This window comes from Taudactylus pleione, unplaced genomic scaffold (genome assembly GCF_031769625.1).
Source record: "Taudactylus pleione unplaced genomic scaffold, aTauple2 ptg000815l, whole genome shotgun sequence".
NCBI classification, from domain to species: domain Eukaryota; kingdom Metazoa; phylum Chordata; class Amphibia; order Anura; family Myobatrachidae; genus Taudactylus; species Taudactylus pleione.
Window position 1 is genome coordinate 426,609 of NW_028285217.1, and position 21,818 is coordinate 448,426.

General features: G+C 46.2%; 1 protein-coding gene across 1 annotated transcript; it reads right to left on the bottom strand.

The window, feature by feature from the left end:
• Positions 1-191: 191 nt before the first annotated feature.
• On the bottom strand, positions 192-21,231 carry AMER3 (APC membrane recruitment protein 3). The gene is made up of 3 exons (XM_088458196.1): positions 21,122-21,231; positions 1,785-4,419; positions 192-1,287 (listed from the first exon to the last, which is right to left on the bottom strand). The coding sequence occupies exons 2-3, from the start codon at positions 4,402-4,404 to the stop codon at positions 1,250-1,252; spliced, it is 2,658 nt and encodes an 885-aa protein (XP_088314322.1). The 5' UTR covers positions 4,405-4,419; positions 21,122-21,231; the 3' UTR covers positions 192-1,249.
• Between the last annotated feature and the right edge of the window lie 587 nt (positions 21,232-21,818).

Consider the following 21,818-nt stretch of genomic DNA (forward strand, 5'->3'; position numbering starts at 1 on the left):
TCCTTGTACAGTACTGATCAGTTAGAGATATAAGGGTCTATGTACTAAGCAGTGATAAGAGACAGAATGAAAAGTGATAAGTGATAAGGTGCCAGCCAGTCAGCTCCCAACTGTCAGTTTTCAAACATAGCCTGTGAGATGACAGTTGGGAGCTGATTGGCTGGCACCTTATCACTTATCACTTTTCACTCTGGGCCTGATTCAGAGCCGGACGCTATTTGCGGACGGTCGTTCCAAAAAAGGGGCCGGCTATTTAAATTGAGCGCTCGCTCTTTTCGGTTTGTTGGCGCCTCTATGTCTGAGCGAGCGAACAAAAAATGCGCTCGCTATTTTGTAAAGACGCCCCTTTGCCGTTCGCATCACACGTCATCTCCGGTATTTATTAGATTAATCGGGTACATACATCGAAAGGCACCTGAACTGCTCGCAGTGCTTGTGGTAGGTTTTTCTTACCGCTATCACTGCGAGCAGTTCAGGCAAAAAGACAACCAAGTGACGTGGTCGATGACGCTCCTTTACTAATTATGCGCTCCCATTAAACGCCCTTTTGACCGTTAGGCACGCCTGCATTCGGATCTCCACTCCCCCATTTTCAAGCACCTTCCCCTGTTACCACCCACAAACGGTACATTCTGTCAATCAAATTAGCAGCCCCTCGCTGTTTTGCAAGCGCACGACTGCCGACCGCAATGACTGGTTTGCGCATGCGCATTACGACCTATACACATGCGCAGATGTGCGAACATCACTCAGAGCGAACGAGCGGCCGCTTACGAGCTGCTCTGAATCAGGCCCTCTGTCTCTTATCACTGCTTAGTACATAGTCTTTGCAAAAGTCTTTTGCAAAGGAAATAACGACATATCATATTATGCCTCATTTCTCACATATGAATAAAACATTGGGATTCTTTATATCCAGCTTCCAATTACTGTTGTAGCTAATGAGTGTAGCTATTGGCTATATGCATCTCGTACAACACAGTTTGTCTGTACAGTGGCGTAACTCCCCGAGGCACTGCAGGTGTTGGTCTCAGGGTGCCAGGTGTGGTGGGCGATGCCAGCAGAGACACCAAGAGCATGGGGAGTGCCACTGTACATAACACTGGGGGCTGGGCCAATAAGCAACAGGGGGGGTAGTGTGGCAGGGATTTGAGGAGACCTTCCCTCCTTGTAACACGGATGAAGTTCTGCCTCTGTGTCCGTATTTTGTCACAAAATAATGAGTTTCTTTATTTAGCGTTTTACAATCCTACATAGTCCACTTCTCATTTCTTGTTATTAACAAACCTGTAAAAGAAAATAGACACAAACAACGCATTAACTAATGTTAAACCTTGCTTCCTACATTCATTACCGGCTCTCCAGCTATACTGACTCATCATGTATAAAAGATTTTTTTCCAATAATTCAGTCTACAGAGCACTAAATAGGATGAGAAAGTTTCATATAACTTTTTGTTACACTTTATTGGAACCATAACGTGGGTCTGCCAATTTCTATCTTCAAAATGGCAGTAGAATAAAAATCTCACATATTTTATTGTTTAATAATACTAGTACTATAGGAATTTGTATCTAAAATATCTATATGTGTGGAGAGATATATAAAAGTCTATACATTTTGATATAATATCCAAGACAAGTGTATTGTTCTAGATACAGCACATTTATTACATTGAATACTGTTATGTTATAAAACAAGAAAAGACAGAGATGATTTCTAGCAAAAATAAATATTGTATGTAAAACGGACAATGCTCAAAAAAAATGATTACTAGTACTTACTGCTTTCCCCAATGCAAGCTGTAGGACTTATAGGATGAAAGCCATCTTGTCTGTACTTATAGAAGTCTACAGATGAATCACCTGAATCTGGTGTAAAGTCATCATTGCTATTAGCTGTCTGGTTGTTGAACTTTGTTGTGTTAAAAAACATTATTTTATCTTCTAAGTTGTGAACTCTGTACAAAACCGAAGAGCAGCGAGAGATCACAGATGAGCATTGAGATTTAAAAAGCGTTTGAAAGTTTGGCCTACTGGCGACCTTAGAAGTTTGCGTTTCCTTAAAGTTTTTAAGTATACATTGAAGGTTGTTAATATATTCATACTTTGAATTTTTCCCACACATTTTGTTTGGCAGAGGTTGCTCATTAGTATCAGATTTCAGGTGTTTCTTGTTTACGTCAGATAACGAGGCTTCCTGAAGAGGTGCAGACAGAGTCCCCTGTTCATGCTGAGCAACTGAATTCTTGATATTTTGAGCAATTTCATAAGGTCGCATTATTTTACATGGATTAAACAGTGTACTCTGGTTGCCAAATGTTACATGCAGTGATGAGATTTTAGCAGCGCCCTTCTCCTCAATCTGAACAAGACATCTGTCATTTTCAGAATTGGACCATTTGAAATATTGTAGGCCTAACAGCTGCAAAGAGTTTAGATGGTTATAGTAAGGAAGTACATCTGTTCCATTTAGCTTCTGCGGGAAAGCTCTGGGAACTATAGTGTTGCTGTATGGAATGAAAAGTTCTAAATCATGTTTGTATGCACTTATATTGGTCAGTCTCTTTAGGACTGGTGGTGTCTGAAAATGCTCGTCAAGGGAGCTATTTGCAGGTATGCAGTGTTTGAGGTTTATTGTAGTTGTTTCTTTTTTTTCAGTGTTTGTAATATATGTAGTATCAGCCATTGTAGTATCATCCAGTATGTTTATTGAAACTGTGATAGGATTTCTTATTGAACCAAGCTCTTTTTGGTTGCACTCCCATTGTGATGTGATTTGGTCCTTGTTGTCTCTAGACATTGTTGTAATTTCTACATCTGTGTTCCCATCGGTGACTTGAGGTTCCTCTACTGGTTCCTTTGAGTTATCTGTAAGAGTTAGGTCATTGGTTTCAGATTCATGTATCTTTCCATTCTTTTTTAACCAGTTTACCATCCCTATGGTTAAAGATAGCTCTGTGTCACATAATTTTAACAAACATTCTCTCCCTTTCCATGTATTTTGAAGAGCACCATCTTCACTGAGGTCCATAGCTGGTTGAGGAGTTATGTTTTCTTCAGATCCCACACAAAAACTATAGATTGATTTAGAATTATTGGTCTCATGACCAGAAACTGACAGGTCACAATCCTGGGCAGACCAGGGCTTTGTTTTGCTTGAGTCCCAAAATAACTCGTAGAGAGCATCTCCACTGTAACTATCTCTTGGAAATGGCCTACAAGCTCCTGCATCTTTTCTGTCTTCTTCCAATCCTGGAGAATATGAATCATAATATCCTTCATCACTTGTGGACAGTGGGGACTCCAGATCATTAATATTCTCACTAGAAGACATTAGTTCATTGAAGGAAGAGTTGGAAACTTGGTCTCTTGACATGTTGTCATTGGTTTTCTTTTTAATTAAAGCTTTTGAGTCTGGCAAGGACTTGGTTTCAAAAAGTACATTTGGGCATAATTTTATGGCAGATGAGTTAATGTGTCCACGCAAACGTGAAACGTCTATAGACTCAGACTTGGCCGGGGAGGCAAGTCGCTCTACTCCCCCCTGGAAACTAGCAGCTACCAAACTTGGTTTAGAAATAAAAGTCACTCTGCTGTTTTCAAAGTCAATAAAAGAGGAACATTCATCTGCGAATATTTCTCCGCATCCAGTGAGTGAGTCAAAACTCTTGAGAGATGCGACATCCTCACACAATGCTTTGAAAGGATCAATGGCGTCAATGTACATTTCTCGGTCAGGGAACTCAGGAGCCAGGAAATCATCAGAAGACATCTCAGCAATATCAAGTTGAGGCCCTTTATCGACTGTTCTATCCTCCTTTAGTTTCAAAATCACTGGCTGGAGCATCTCGCCTTCTGATATAGCATCCTGTTGTTTATTTTTCTTTAAATTAAATATATTCTTTAAGCTCTTTTTTGATCTTCTCAGCGAAATTCTTTTCCTTGGCAGTGATTTGGCAACTGACGGTACAAATGGCATCTCAGGCACAAAGTTTCTGTAGTCTATCATAGTTTGTTTACATGTTAGTTGTCTAGTGGTGTGTGCGTTATTCCTTTTGCCACCAGGATCTTCAACAAGGCCTGGGGAACTGAAACTGCTGGATAGCCTGCCCTGTATACTTTGGCCTAGGTTTTTCTCTGACTTGTCCTCTTTTAGAGTACAGTCGAGTGGTCTACTTCTACTTCTAGTGAATTTTGGGCAGCGGATCTTATTATCTGTCTCTTTAGTGCAAATACTGTTAGACATTCTCTGTGTTCGTGTATCATTTTTTTTAATATGACATTCATTAATATTCTTCTCCGATTCTGCATTCTTTTTCTCTTTGTCTCCAGTTGGTGGCACCTTTTCTGGCGCATTTTGTGCATAACTTTTTATAAAGGTTTTGCCACGTATCAATTCCATTCTGAAAATGTGTATCTGTAAATAAAGAAAGCAAAATTATTTATTTAATTTTTGAAAACAGTTGTCTCAATCCTCATGATATAGACCATAAAGATGGGTGTAATGTTAGGGCACTTTCTAGCATTATACGGAATTTCGTTATCCATGGTAATGCCATGAAATTCACTTCTGACTTTGGACCTGATTCAGCACGGATCGCAAGATTGCACATGCACGCACGCACCTGGCCGCTGCAAAATTATGCAAATGAATGCGATCGCAGCACTATACCAAGACACCCACCACTGTATAAAGCCGCCCACTTCCCATTACTTACATCCGCAATACCTTTGCAAGTCTGCGAAAACATCGGTAACATCGAGTAACATCGGACCCATACACACAGTTGTGGTTGAGCTGACCTCAATCACAAACTACTAAACTTTCTGTCGGTATCTAGAGCTGCGTATGCCATCACAGGGGCTTACTTATGCACGCCCCTGTAACGGTGTTCAAATGCACAGTCACGCCTGCATTTCTCTGACCACCCCCCATCATCATCTACCAACGGTACTTCCTGTCAATCACTCTGCGTAGCCACTGCGATCACAGTCCTGATCGCAGTGACGCATTCGTGAACGCTCTAAGTGGCTTTGATGCATGCGCAGTGCGTAACAATCGGCCGACTGCGTACGCAATAGCATTTGCGATCCGTGCTGAATCAGGCCCTTTGTCCACTGGATATGAAAACAAATGTACAGTATATGTGTCATTTATGGGAGTTTACAATATGATTTGAGTGGCAATCAGTTCTTTCTAGGCTGAGGCAGGGGTTAAAGTGGGCCAGAACGGGGTGGAACTGCGTTCCGTCAGTGCTAATTGGAGGCGGAACCAGTTCTGCCTCCGTCCGCCCACCTTACCCAGCCTCAGAAACAGGCAGCTGCGGTCTGCAGCTGTCAGCCTGAATAAGCTCCGCTATGCTCAAGTTTTTACTGGCTAAGTCTGCCTGGCCAGCCCACCCCATTTGCTCGGCCGGCCTGCCTATCAACGCTGCCCAGGCCATATTAATGTGGTGGTGGGCGGCACTACAATTGTATGATCAATTTGGTGCACCGCCTGCCCTGCCTCCTCCAATCTGGTCACAGTCCCTCTTCTCAGACGGGAATGAGACAGCGTGATGACATCATCGCGCGCCTGTCTCTCCCTCTGCATTAAGAGGAGCTGCCCTGAGAGGACCGTCCATGCGGATGCTGAGGCCAGCACTTATGGAGCATTGCTGGTTGTGTGTGAGGTAAGTACTGAGCGGAGCAGAGCAGGATAGCAGGATAGCTGCTGGATAGGATTTCTTTTCTTCTGAAGCTGTGCTCACATGGTAACTGCCTGGTTGAGCTGCTACACTAGAAGTTTAGGATTATGACGTTTTTATATTTTATAAAATACCTCTGTGTTCTCCCACTGCCCCCCCTCCCCACTGTGTGTACATCCTGATCCCACTGCCCCCCTCCCCACTGTGTGTGTTCACCCTGATCCCACTGCCCCCCTCCCCACTGCGTGTGTTCATCCTGCTCCCACTGCCCCCCTCCCCACTGCGTGTGTTCATCCTGCTCCCACTGCCCCCCCTCCCCACTGTGTGTGTTCACCCTGCTCCCACTGCCCCCCTCCCCACTGTGTGTTCACCCTGATCCCACTGCCCTCCTCCCCACTGCGTGTGATCACCCTGCTCCCACTGACCCCTCCCCACTGTGTGTGTTCACCCTGCTCCCACTGCCCCTCCTCCCCACTGTCTGTGTTCACCCTGATCCCACTGCCCCCCCTCCCCACTGCGTGTGTTCATCCTGCTCCCACTGCCCCCCTCCCACTGCGTGTGTTCACCCTGATCCCACTGCCCCCCTCCCCACTGTGTGTTCACCCTGCTCCCACTGCCCCCCTCCCCACTGTGTGTACACCCTGCTCCCACTGCCCCCCTCCCCACTGTGTGTGTTCACCCTGCTCCCACTGCCCCCCTCCCCACTGTGTGTGTTCACCCTGATCCCACTGCCCCCCCTCCCCACTGCGTGTGTTCACCCTGATCCCACTGCCCCCCCTCCCCACTGCGTGTGTTCAACCTGCTCCCACTGCCCCCCCTCCCCACTGTGTGTACACCCTGATCCCACTGCCCTCCCTCTCCACTATGTGTTCACCCTGCTCCCACTGCCCTCCCTCCTCCCTGCAAAAGGGGCACTACCACTACTGGGGGCACTGCATAATGGGCATCACTACTGGGGACACTGCATCAGGGCATTGCATTTGCATAAAGGGCGCTACTGCTGTGGGCATTGTATAAGGGGCACTACTACTGTGGGCATTGTGTATAAGGGGCACAACTGTGGGCATTGTGTAAAAATGGCTACTACTATTTGGTGTAATGTGAGTCAGGTGAATCAAAATTGTGCTACTGAGTGGTGTAATTTGAATTGGGAATACAATTGTGTGACCTCGCCAATTTATTTTGTGACCACGCCCCTTTCGTTTGAGCGCCTCGCCCCTTTTTTAGGTGGAGGAGGGTGAGTTCCCCCACTTCTCTAGGACCACTTTAAGCACTGGGCTGAGCTATCTTCACACAATAGTGTTAAGCTGGGTACACAGTCACACTGACAGATATATTGGCTGATCAATTGATCGGCCAATATATCTGGTGCCCATCGGTCAGTTTGTTCCAGCGATATGTTTATGAATGACGTCGTTCACAGGCATATCGCGTTGGCTGTGCTGCACAGCGGATGGCAGATATATCTGCAAATATATCTGTCCATTGGGCATTGTGTATGGGAGGTCTGGCAAACGCTCGTACACATGCAGCAGAGGCCGCGGGGAGGGGGGCGGGACACGCACCCCGGCCAGCGGGACCCATGGCCAGAAGCAGTGTGTATGAATGACCATCATCTGCAGATATATCTGTGCAGTGTGTACCCACTACACACCTTTAGAGTCTATTAGGAACAGGGCCAGCCCTAGCCCAAATTTTTTGGTAAGCGAGTATATTATATATGCAGTGCACCATTTATAGAGTGCCCCCAGTAGTGGTCCCCCCTGTGCAGTGCCCCTTGTGCCCCCAGTAGTAAGCCCTTATATATTGCCCCCAGTAGTACTCCCCTCCTATGCAGTGCCCCCAATAGTGGTACCCCTTATGCAGTGCCCTTTAAACAGTGGCCCCAGTTGTAGTTCCCCCCCTATGCAGTACCCCCAGTATTACACCTTATATAGTGCCCCCAATAGTGGTCCCCCGATGCAGTGCCCCCAGTGGTAGTCCCCCCCCTTGTAATGCCCCTAGTAGTAGTCCCCCCCTTGTAGTAATCCCCCAGTGGAGGTTCCCCCCCTATGCAGTGCCCCCAGTAGTAGCCACCCCTGTGTAGTGCCCCTAGTAGTAGTCCCTCCCTTGTTATGCCCCTAGTGGAGGTTTCCCCTCCCTATGCAGTGCCCCCAGTAGTAGCCACCACCTTGTAGTGCCCCTGGTAGTAGTCCCCCCTTGTAGTGCCCCTAGTAGTAGTCCCCCCCTTGTAGTAATCCCCCAGTGGAGGTTCCCCCCCTATGCAGTGCCCCCAGTAGTAGCCACCCCCTTGTAGTGCCCCTAGTAGTAGTCCCTCCCTTGTTATGCCCCTAGTGAAGGTTTCCCATCCCTATGCAGTGCCCCCAGTAGTAGCCACCACCTTGTAGTGCCCCTGGTAGTAGTCCCCCCTTGTAGTAGTCCCCCCCTTGTCGTGCCCCCAGTGGAGGTTCCCCCCCTATGTAGTGTCCCCAGTAGTAGCCACCCCCTTGTAGTGCCCCTAGTAGTAGTCATGCCCCCTTTGACCCCCCGAGTAGACACACATATAATAAAAAAAAAACAAAAAAACACCTGAATCCCCGCTCCGTCTCCTACTCCCGCCGCCGCCATCTGCTCCTCAGTCCGTCCTCCCGGCCTGGGCCGCTCTGCATTATGGGAGAGACGTCATGACATCTCTCCCATTACCCACTGCGGGAGCCGGAAGAAAGAGCGGCTCCGTCAGTGGGCGCAGCAGCTAATCAGAGTCTGGCAGGCTCTCATTGGCTGCTAATTAAAACAAACACACTGCTGCCTGCGCAGGCGGCTCTGTGTTAGTCACTGTGTAGTGCTGACCGAACTCCGTCCGGTCAGAGCTACACGCGCGGAGCAGCTGTGTCACAGAGACACAGCCTGCCCTCGGCCCGCATGGTCGCAGCTGAGGCGCCCTCCACTATGTGACGCCCTACTCAGCTGCGTACCATGCGTATGGGTAGAACCGCCCCTGATTATGAAGTAAGTATACAGTGGACTGCACAGGTTGAACTGCACAGCTGAATTTCAATGCAGCACTTCAGAGTGGAATTTTCAGTCAAATAAGATTTTAACTGTTTCAATTGCGGGAACCACGTCAGTCCTCACAGCACCAACATGATATTTTTCTGCAGCTTCACACATGGTACTAGGTAGTATATTAAGAACACAATATTTACACTTATCATGATGCAATAACTCCAATAGACCAGCTCCTCCTGTTAGTGTGAACTATCCCACACGTCATGCCATTACACCACTAGTGTGCCAATTTTACAAATACCAAGCAACAAATTAGGCCATGCTTTATGACTGGTCAAATGCCTTAAGTTAGAGATTTCTTGTGGACAGGAGGAACATACAGATCACTATGCTTCAGTAGGCAGTTTATGAGATAGTGTTTGTGCAATGTATTGCTGCACATAAACCTGCTTCTACTGCATCAACATCTGTTTCTACTAATACTGGACAAGTTATCCAACATCCAGATGCTGCAAGGAGACATAGACATCCAGGGGTAGGATCTAACCAGGTAAGAACAGCGATAGCCTCAGAATCTCTCTTTCCTAGGACATCTTTGACAGCTTCTAAAATTCTAGATTGTCACCTGTTAAAAAGATCTATATTGTGTGTGCCACATTACATAATACCCATAAGCGTATTAGTGATAAAGACCGTATAATTCACTTCACATAACTGGATTTGTGGTTGTTGTTTGCTGTTTTGCTCCATAGCATAGTCACTGAAAATCAGGCAGGGGCTACTACTATATCGTACGTCAGAACCTTGCCACAATTAAATACTGTGCATGTTCTTCCTTCAGGGAACTATTTGTCCCTTTACCAAGATAAACGCCGTTTAGTCTTCTGCACATCCATATAGCTCCAGAGAGGCTCTGCCATTTATTCCTCTAAAAAACTCCAAAAGGACACGATCGCTGTTAAACCTTACACTGCTACCCACATAGAATCACTGGCTGGTGATCTGTATGCTCCGCTCCATACAGGACTCTGATTATATATAACCGTAAGTGTGGCTGTACAAACATAACACTATATATATATATATATATATATATATATATAGAATAACCAAAGTTATGAGTTGTTTAGTGCAATCAGCGGATCCGCTGGTGTATACTATTTACTCTGCTTATTACCGCCAAATAGTACACACATACCGACAGGTTATGGGCCCAAGCACCTAAATGCCATACACCCAGGGACGGGCAGTCAAGGGAGGCAGAGCCTCTCCTGTCATACTCCCTCCCTTATCATACTCGCTGTCAAGCTCCAGAGTTTTGATATAAAAACTGTGTTTTTTTTATACATGTGCCTCTCCAGCCATTGACCTCACCAAACGTCATTGCATGATACACCTAATCCCAGGCACTTAAACCACAGGCACCTAAAATCAGGCACCCAAGAGCTGTGTACCTAGACGCCACAGACATGTCAGTATAGAAAAATTAACACAGATAGTCCAGCACAAAGTGTTTCAGCACAGAGCGTCAGTACAGAGCAGGGCCGGACTGCCCATCTGGCACTTCTGGCAAATGCTCAGCAGCCCGAGTCCGTCCCTGGTACACAGGGGTGTATCTAGGGGTCCAAGCGCCCCTGGCAAAGTAATGGACAAGCGCCCCCCCATATTTTCTAAATAATTACTCTGTACTTATAATGTCTCTACAGCCAGCCCTCCTACTGTATCCCTAGCAACCCCCATGTTTTATCAGCCAGCACCCCCTTCAGTTTTTTCAGGCAGCCCCCTTTTTGTCTCCCCAGCCCCACCATCCCACTTCTGTCTTCCGAGCCATCACCCTCCTGTCTCCCCAGCCATTAGCCTGCCTGTAATAAAGGGCTCCAGTCCCTGGCCCCCCCGAATCAAGGCCCATGCTTCAGTCCCTGGCCCCGCAGATCCAGCCCCCTGCTCCAGTCCCTGACCCCCCGCTTCCAGCCCACAGCTGCAGTCCCTGGTCCCCACCACCCAGCCCCGGCTCCAGTTCCTGGCCCCCACCATCCAGCCACCGGCTCCAGTCCCTGGCCCCCACCATCCAGCCATCAGTCCTCCGCATGCCCACAAATACTTACCGACTTCAGCCTGTGGCTCGGCGGCTCCTCAGTGCAGCAGCAGCAGCAGGGATGAAGCGCACATGACGTCATGACGTCATGCGCGCTTGTTAAAAAAAAAGTTTTATTTATTCTATGTACCTACCAGGCAGCCGCCTGCAAGCGATGGCGGCTGCCCGGACCTTGACATCTAGGAAGTTCCTAGATGTCAAGGTCCGGGCAGCTGCCATCGCTTGCCAGCGGCTGCCTGGTAAATAGAATAAATAAAGCTTTTTTTATTTAAACAAGGTGCGCGTCACGTCATGTGCACCTCATCTCTGTTGCTGATGCCCTGAGGAGCCGCCGAGCCACAGGCGGCCCTGTCTTGATTGTACCCACTGGCCACAGGTGGCACCCCCAGATGGCGCCCCCCATTGGCCGGCGCCCCTGGCGAGTGCCATCCTGGCCAATGGGTAGATACGCCCCTGCTGGTACAGAGTGTCATTAAAGCAAAATCAGTGAAGCTGCATAACTATGTCAGTACGCAACATGTACACAGGAGCTGCATCCATGATTCATTTCATTACATTGAAAGGTGCAGAATATTACACTACATGATGGAAATTTGCAATGGAGATGCAGTTAAAGCGTAAGAGGTTGTGGAAAGTTACAGTTGACCCATTTGACAGTCTGAGCCCAGATAATATAGAAAGAGCAATGGGAACAATAGCTGTAAGTGTTAAACAACACATGTATGAGGATGGGGGTCTGATGGGAAGAATTGGTCTGAGGCATGTATTATATAATACCAAGTTGAATGAATGCACAAGTATTAGTGACTACATTGACAAAAAGATGTATATATCCCAGTCAGGCCCAGCGACAGGGGGTTACAAAGGGTGCCCCCGTCCGAGGCCCAGAGGGGCCGCGGCAACACACTCAGATCCTGCACTGTGCTCTCCCTGCAGCAGCTGTTGGGTCCATTGATGCTGCTGCAGGCTGCCGCTGTGCCTGTCACACTGTATGACATGCAGCAGTAGCCTGCTACAGAGAGAAGTGGGGCTGAGCCTGACCGGCTCTTCACAACAGGGCCGTAACTAGGGTGGTGCGGCCAGTGCACCCGCACAGAGCGCACATGCTCTGTGGGCGGAACCGGCCGCCTCCACCAGCACTCACTGTCACTACCCATCTTCTAGAGCAGGCTACAATGTACTGTATAATAGTAGCGGTGTGCCCGGCTCTTTATCTGCCAGACGCACCGCTACTAATACAACATTACAGCGTGCAGCTGCCTCCCCCTGTGGACCGCCCCCTCCCCGTCGGTGCCTCCTCTCCTGTAGTGTGTAGTGTCTTCTGGGAGGGACTAGGAGAGATGTCTCTCCCAATCCAGTCCCACAATGCCCTGTGCTGAGGAGCCTTTCCTCCGGCGTTGGACTGCAAGCCTGTTCTGCATCTGCAGCTTCATCCCCCCCCCCCCCCCTGGCTCCCACAGTGACCTGCTGAAGAGCTCTATTATACATGTAAGTGATGTCTGTACTATCTCCCTGCTCAGGGCTCCGTGCAGGGCTGACAGTCTCCTCTTAGTCCAGGACTCTGGAAGCAGCAGCAACTTAGTACAGCAGGCAGTAATCTCGTCTGCCGGGTGACAGCTTTCACAGACTCCCCCCACCCCCCAGAATGGATAAGTGAGTACAGACTACAGAATGCAGGGGCCTGGGGGAGGGAGCATCACAGATACAGCAATTATCTGGCTACTATGAAGATGTTACCAGGCTGCAGGAGTGCTGTACTTACATTGTTGCCAGAGTCAAAGCATCCTCCTTCCCTTTACTGAGTTGTGCATCCCTGAGTATATACTGTAACAGGTCAGGCTGGGGTGGGGGTTTCGTGCCAATGGTTTTTATTGCTCAGGGCACCAAAATGGCTAGTTTCGGCTCTGCTTCACAAAGTCCCACCCCCTGCTGTTCTCCCTCCTTGTTCCCCTCTCCTCTCCTCTCTGCTCCTATGCTGCGCTGCACCAGTGACCACTCCTTCGCTGGAAGCAGGGGAAGCCTGGAAGGGCCTGGCACTTGATGTTTTGCACTGGTCAGGCACATATTGGTGGGACTCAGAGTGCTGGAGACTGCAGAATGTCCGTGCTGTGTGGATGGCGGGTGGGAGCCACACAGCAGGACTCTAAGATGTGGCTCTGTAGTGCTCCCGGTAAGAAAGGTAAGTTTGCCTGGTAAGGGAGTAGGGGGTTCTAAGTGTGTCCAGGAAAGGGGGGTGGGGTTTTAAGTGTGCCCAGTAATGGAAGGGGGGGGGTTGCTATGTGTACCTAGACTGGGGGTGGGAGGGGGGGGGTAAGTGTACCCAGGGGCTCAGTTTTGCCTAGTAAAGGAATAGAGGGTAGTGGGGTGCTAAGTGTGGCCACTTGGTATGTGTACCCAGTGAAAGGGGAAGGATTGTTAAGTGTGCCAAGATAGGGAAGGGAGGGTCTTGCCAAGTGAGCCCAAGATGGGGGGAGTTCTGTCCTGGCACTGTCCCCTCTGTCCTGTTCCTGTCACCTCTGGGCCTTTCACCTCTGTCCCGGTTTTGTCTCATCTGTCCTGGCCATCTCACTTCTGTCCTACCCTGCCCTCTTTGTCCTGTCCCCTCTTTCCTGCACTGTCACTTCTGTCCTGGACCTGTCAATGCTGTTTTAGCTCTGTTACCTTGCCGTTTATGCCTCAAATAAGCTCCAAAAGGGCACAACCACTGTTTATTCTTGCACCAATTCCAACATACAATCACCGGCTGGTGATCTGTATGCTCGGCCCCATACAGGACTCTGACTGTATATAACTGTGAGTACGAAGTACATACATGGCCCTATACAATAAACCAAAGTCCTGGTTAAGTCCTGAGTTGTTTATGCAATCAGTGGATCCGCTGATGTACACTCTTTGCTTATTACTGGCAAACACACACACACACACACACATAACAAACTATGGATTAAGGTGAGTGAATGGTTAAACTATGGGAAAACTTGTTCATAAATAGATCTTATTTAAGACTTTGGTCATCAAGATTACACGAGGATCTACCGTTGGTCCCCAAATCTAAGTTGACTCAAGCAAAATGTTTAATTCAATACGCAGCTAGAATCAGGTCAACTCAGGTTCCTGTAGCCTATGAAACCCAACTTTCACAACTTGAAGACCAATATAAAAAGAACCTGACCGATTGTAGATATGTATCCTGCTAGGACCCTGCAGGTTGAGACTTTCCATGGGGCTATGCATGCTGGGAGGGAGTTCATGTTTGTGTTAAGTTCAGTTACTGATGTTGCTCTATGTAAACGTGTTATGCTGCACTCCTGAGTCCATGAGTCTTATCTGATATAAAACACACCTACATGGTGACAGAAGCGGGATACCATGGCTCAAGGACGCCGCATCGACCCGCTCGTGTTTGATGAAACTATCGCTGACAGATGGGTGCAGTTCAGGAGAGAATGGGCTGTGTACCGCATGGTTAGACTGTCTGAAAAATCAAAGCAGGTACAAGCATACACATTGCTTAATCTAAACCAAGGAAATGTGTAAGGATAAACCTCACAACAGGCGCTCAAATGGGCAGTTTTTTCCACAGCAGCTGTAATAAATGAGTATAGTCACACTCAATAAAAGTACAAGAAAAAGATGAATACAGTGCTAGGAGGACTAATAGTTAATTAGAACCAGATGAAGTGCAATGTATAGTAAAATTTTAATTATTTATTACTAATTAAAATAAAAATGTAACACAATATCAGACATGAATCAATTGTGAATGCTACCCCTGTTGAAATGAGGTATACAAATGGAAAAAATGTCAAAGATGTACTTTTTAAGACTCCTTAGGGTAACAGTGGTCAAATATTTAGTGTTCCAATTGGATAAGTCTCTAACCAACTCACAATATTAGGGACCCGGAATGTTCTAGAGCAGCATCATGCTCTGATGATGTCCCTTGGAGTGGTGAAAAATTGCAGTCCAAATGGTGACTTGAAAATTATTGTATCAATCCATCTGTCCCTTGGTGATTGCCCAAACAAAGTAATATGGTCCGCGGAGTCTGTTCCAAATGAGAGTGGCAGCAGTACAAAACGAGTGATCCAGATGTATCCTTCCAATGTAGAGGGGTGCTGAAAACACCTGACGCGTTTCGCTGGGTAACCCCCAGCTTTATCAAAGCTTTTGATACCATTTGGACTGCAATGTTTCACCACTCCAAGGGACATCATCAGAGCATGATGCCGCTCTAGAACATTCCGGGTCCCTAATATTGTGAGTTGGTTAGAGACTTATCCAATTGGAACACTAAATATTTGACCACTGTTACCCTAAGGAGTCTCAAAAAGTACATCTTTGACATTTTTTCCATTTGTATACCTCATTTCACAGGGGTAGCATTCACAATTGATTCATGTCTGATATTGTGTTACATTTTTATTTTTATTTTAATTAGTAATAAATAATTTACATTTTACTATATATTACATTGCTTAATCTGGCTGGTGCAGAGGCAGTCACTAAAGCAGACACATTCACATATGCAGAAGGGGAAAACAAAGAAGACCCAGATGTATTAATTGCAAAGTTTGATGAGATTTGTATGCCTGTAAAAAATGTCATAATGGACAGACACACATTCAACTCCACAAACCAGAACACTGGGGAAAATATACAGTCATACGTGTCCACCCTAAAACTATTGGCAAAAAAATTTAACTTTGGAGCAATGACTGACGAGCTGATCAGAGACCGTATCGTATGTGGTGCCCGTAGTGACGCAGTACGTGCCCACTTACTACGAGAAAAGGATCTAACCTTAGACTCCGCCATTCCCATCTGCATGCTGCACGAGAAATCAGAACAGGGCACAAAAGAGTTACGGAGGGAGGCTGAAACATGCAGTGTACAGCGCACACAAACGCAATACAGGCCTTGCTACTGGGGGACGCCATGCATTTGCACGGGAGATGTGTCCTGTCTTTAACAAACACTGCAACTATGCAAAGTGTTGCAGATCCAGACAAACCGTGACACACAGTGAACCACAAGTAACAGAGGTAGATAAACAGATGCATAAAGTCAACCACGTGGGCACAGAGTCAACAGCGCATACCGATGAGGCAGTATATTGTGAAAGTGTCGATCTAATTGCAAACCGAGGAGAGATTTGCACTAACTTATGTGATAAAAAGAGTGGCAATACATTGAAGATTAAAACTGACACTGGTGCCAAATGCAACGTGATGTCCAAGATTCTGCTGCACAAGACCAGCCCGCAGGCAACAATAGATCACACAGACACTGTAAACTTAGTGGCATATGGGGGTCATATTATCAAGACTGTGGGCACCACCACCATCAAATATACATGTGCGCCGCTGCTCTTCAATATAGTAGATAGTGACGTTAGACCATTGCTTGGACTGCCTGACAGCGTGCGCCTTGGGTTGATACATTTGGGGCCTGAAGTACACATTATACAACAAGACACCCCAGAGTTCCGCGACTATCGGCAAACTACCCGTCATATACCACATGCATTTAGATGAATCTGTCATCCCTACAGTGTGTGCACCCCAGAGGGTTCCAATCGCCATGAAGGATAAGGTCATAGCTGAGTTAGAGTGCATGACTGCGCTTGGTGTCATAGCCCCTATTGAAGAAGTGACTCAGTGGGTATCTGCAATGGTTGCTATAAACAGACGGGACGGTCAGGATTTGCATAGACCCTGTACACCTCAATAAAGCACTGCTAAGACCCCGCCACTCATTGAGAACAGTAGAACAAGTCATTGCTGACATGCCAGAAGCCAAGATCTTCAGCACATTAGATGCGAAATGTGGGTTTTGGGAAATCCCAGTAGACAAAGAATCGTCACTCCTCACTGCTTTTATGACACCAGCTGAGAGATATGCCTTTCTACGCATGCCATACGGATTGACTACTGGCAGTGAAGTGTTTCAACAGTGTATGGAACAATTGTTTTCTGGGTAACCCTGTGAGATTATAGTCTACGACATCCTTGTCTGGGGCCGTAATATGCAAGAGCATGACGAGCGTCTACGCCAGGTATTGGACAGAATACGTGCTATCAACTTAAAGCTCAACCCAGATAAGTGCAGATTCAGAGTGGCTGAAGTCCCATACGTGGGTCACCTCCTCACTAAACATGGTGTTAAACCCGACCCTGACAAAACGGCAGCCATCCAAGACATGCCTTTGCCTGTGGACAAACTTAGCCTCCAACGCTTCTTAGGGATGACTAACTACCTGTCAAAATTCATCCCCACTTACAGTGAGATCACTGCACCCCTGCGGCATCTTCTGCACCAAGATACAGAGTGGTGTTGGTTGTAATAGCACCAGGCCGCGGAGACAAAACTTAAATGTATACTCACTATCCCTCCTATTCTGCAATACTTCAATGTACACTTACCGGTAGTGATCTCAGCTGACGCCTCACAGCACGGACTGGGTGCAGTTTGCCTCCAGAAGAATGGACCAATTGCTTTTCATTCCAGGGTTCTGACGGACACAGAATCTCATTATGCGCAGAATGAAAAAGAGCTGTTGGTGTTTGCTTGCCACAAATTCCATTATTTCATCTACGGGTGGCCGGTCACCGTCGAAACTGACCACCAACCGCTCATTAATATCCTGCGAAAGCCCCTGCACAATGCATCTGCCCATATTCAAAGGATGATGCTCAAATTACAGAGGTACCACCTAGACATCGTCTACAAGCGTGGCAAAGAAATGTTCGTGGCTGATGCCCTCTCCAGAGCGTTCCTACCCCATTCTGCTCTACTGCAGGTTGATGATGACTATGACGTAATGACTGTGCAATTCCTGTCCTCTGCCTGAAGGAGGAGTCGCGTACAGAATCTTTGGCAGATGATTTATGTCGACGTCTCTCTCAGGTTATCCTGCAAGGCTGGCCACAGTCTTCCAGGGAGCTACCCCGTCTTACCCCCATTCTTTGCCATGAGAGATGAGTTATCACTATCAGATGGGATTTGTTTTGCGAGGTCAGAGATTTGTTATACCCTACACATTGCAAAAGTACTACACCAAGCAACTGCACTAAGGTCACCCTGGTCTGGAGGCCACGAAGCACAGGGCCAGGGAACTGTTCTATTGGTCTACCATGTTTAATGATCTAGAGAAGGAGGACTCTGTTTGCAGCCCTTGTGCGGCCCTTCATGCACACCAACCTAAAGAGCCACTGCATCCGCATGACATACCAGATCTTCCCTGGTCTGTCACTGCTGCTGATGTTTTTGTATGGAGGGGTATGGAGTACCTGGTTCTTCTAGACTCTTACTCAGGATGGTTTGAAATCGATCAATTAACCACTGTTACCTGCACCACCATAATTACAAAGCTCAAACGGCACTTTGCCACACATGGAATACCTCAGAAACTTTTTACAGACAATGCTACACAGTTCACGAGCAATGAGTTCAAGCTGTTTGTTTGTACTTGGGATTTCACACACATCACCAGCAGTCCACTATATCACCAATCCAATGGACTCACAGAAAGAGCTGTTCGCTCCGCCAAGCATCTGTTAGAGAAATGCGCACGAGACCAGACTGACGTTTGTCTGGCACTCCTTAACTTACCTAACATCCCCTGGCCAACGGTTGTTATCACGTCGCACCAGAACCCAAATCCCAATTACCAAACAGCAATTACAGCCTCATTACAGACACAAGTGCAGGCAGCGCTGGCTTCTAAGCGCATGTCTAATAAAAGGAATTATGACCGTACAGCACACGCTCTCCCTCACTGTTCTAAAGGAAGCCAACCGGCCCAACAGCTATGTTGTTCAAGCAGATGGAGCTGTGTATGAGTGTACTCGTCAAGACCTCTTGAGTGTACCTGAAGAGACTATTACTGCGCCCAATGTAACAGTGGACGGCACAAACCCCTCTCACATCACACCAAGCCCTGGGTTGTCAGAACCTGTGGCTTCCTCAATTGATAATGAACCACCATCTGACTCAACGGCACCAACAGATATCCCTTGCAATGACCAGGCTCCCATTCCGAACATGTATACCACCAAGTCAGGACGCGTATGCATGCCCAAGTCCCGATTCCGGGTTTATGTCACATAATCTTTCACACCCATTCTCTCTCCTTTCATTATTCTCTTTTTATTGTGCTATCTCTTCTCTATGATCTTCATGAAGTGAGGGATGTAGATGTGTATCCTGCTAGGACCCTGCAGGATGAGACTTTCCATAGGGCTATGCATGCTGGGAGGGAGTTCCTGTTTGTGTTCAGTTCAGTTACTGATGTTGCTCTAAGTAAACGTGTTATGCTGCACTCCTGAGTCCATGAGTCTTATCTGATATACAACACATCTACACCGATCCTTAACTGAAAACTGATCTAATTGTCAGAGTCTGAACACTTTCAAAGAGCAGTAGATTGTGTTAATATAATAGTAAATTTTACAACCCGGGGAACAGAGCGAGACAGCTCTTAGCTTGCAAGCTTCGAGGTATAAATGTTATCAATTGCATTAAACAGCTGTCTGACCCCAAAGAGATTGCAAATGAGTTCACAATTTATTATGACACACAAGGATGGATTTGCTATCATTGAAAAAAGACAAAGCTCCTCTCCCTGATGGCTTTACTAATAACTTGTTTTGGCCTGTCATGCAGATTTGGTACCCAGCTTAACCAATCGACAATAATGCTACCCATTGATAACTTTTTTCCAAGGAAATGTTGGCGGCCCAAATCATAACCATTCCGAAACCTTACAAGGACCTGTCGCTCTGACAAAATTACTATCCTATAGACCAGATATCAAAATATTTGCTAGGATGTTAGCAAACAGACTGACTTTATCAACGAGTTTTATAATATGCAACGAGTTTTAAAACTTGTTACATAAGATAAATGGTGCTCCAGCCAATCAACTCCCAACTGTTATATTTCAAACAGATGACAGGAGCTGATTGGCTGGAGCAGCATTATCATACACAAAGACTGAAGACTGCAGATTGCTGCTTGCTGTCAGTGCACATCCAATGTCAACTTTCTTTCGGGAGAATGGGAAATTCATGCTGAAGGGACACAAGCAGCACAGCTGTTAGCCAGGCTGTAAGTGGCCAGTCTCACTGAGCGAGGGGAGGTGGGGGAATCAGTGGATTGAGGCTATGCCAGACCAACAGTAAGAACAACTCTTAGTGAACTCCACCCAATTTGTAGTTCTTAGAGTAAATAATCATTTACTCATATTATGCATTATTATAAACAAAAAAGCTTAAATCATATCTAAATAATGTAATACATATTCTTCATGGCAAAAAAATAAATTGAGATTTGTATAAACCTGATGCCATAAAATATAAAGCAGCAGGCTGGGGTAGTTATACACAGAATCCAGAATACCACCATGACTTATCATTGTATTATACGGTGTATTATGCTGTACTTTATAGCCTACAGAAGACCTTATGGCATTATTCACGTATTGGTAATAACTAATGGTGACACCTCTGCTCACTGATAATCAGTGATATATTATTACCCATCCTAATACGCCTGATTGTCTTTAAGACACTAGAATAAATTATAATGCATATTATTAAAGCAACATAAACACACTATAGTATATATATATATAAAATATATATAGATAGATAGATACACACACACACACACACACATAGATAGATAGATAGATACACACACACACACACACACACACACACACACACACACACATATATAGCAGAATTGTTCAATTGCAGAATATCGTCAAAAACCAAGGACTATTCTGGAGAAAAAAACACATTATTGTATCTGACACTGCAGCTCATCTCTTCCCCTAAATGAAACACACTGTACTGTAGCTACTGAAAACACCCAGCCATGGAGCAGGAAAACCCGTCCCTCAGACGCTGTGATCTGTACATGGTTACTCATGTAGGGATAATTATAGGTTCCTGCTGCTATGTGGCAAGGAAGGAGAGACATGCTGAATACTGGAATGTGAGAAGAAAATGTGTTCTATATATGTTATTACATTCTCTGTAACAGGCTCTAGATTTGTAGGCTGCTAAAGCATCATTGCAAAACATCAGCACAGATGATGAGGAATAAAACACATTGACAGAAAATGGGTAAAACATGCATCAATTAAATATAATGCGCATGTTACTGAATTGTATCGGTGATTATGCAGAGATACATTATTATGCAGAGATACTTTATAAATAACAATTCTAGTATAAAACGCAATATGGTTTATGGCTGATGCAGACATTTCTCATTATCCTCTGTCACCCAGCAGACCGACATGCATTATAATTTGAGAAGAGAAATGCGGTACTCACCAATGTATTGTCAGTGTACAGTAGCTGATCCTCCTGGTTTTACTACATTTTCTGTTATGGGGTTTATAGTGATTCCCCCAAGATGTGATGCTGTAGAGAATGGTGCTTTAGATGTTAAGGCTGCTTCCCCTGAGAGAGCTCTGGTTCCCCCCCACCCTGCTCACATCTGATACACAATCTCCTGCACACATTCATATCCAGCACTGATGCTCATACAGAACAGGCTCTGCAACATATGCTGCAAGAGATAGATGCACAATGCTCTGCGCCAATAGTCTTGCCTTGTCAGCCACTGCTATATTTACCAGCCATGGCCTAACACCTAGGCATATTATATTTATATAAATTAGATTATAAAGCATTAATAAATGATAAATGAATAGATGCAGATATATCATAAATCTTTGAATATTCAGAGCCTGAATCAGTGGATGCAATGCTGATATTTGCAGAGTAGATTATTTTTGTTCTGCAGATGTGTGTAAGTCGCACTGCACATGTCATGATGGATTACCAACGGCGGCCGCAGTGAGGATTTGGACGCAGAGTGTTTGACAGTCAGTGAGCGTTTGTGGGAGGTAACGTGGGGGAGGGTTGTGACCGTTTCAGGAGCGTGTATCAGCCATCTGTATATGGAGGTACAATGGCTCCGGCAGCTGACTTCTGGCAGACATTCTGATCAACCATAGGGATGCTC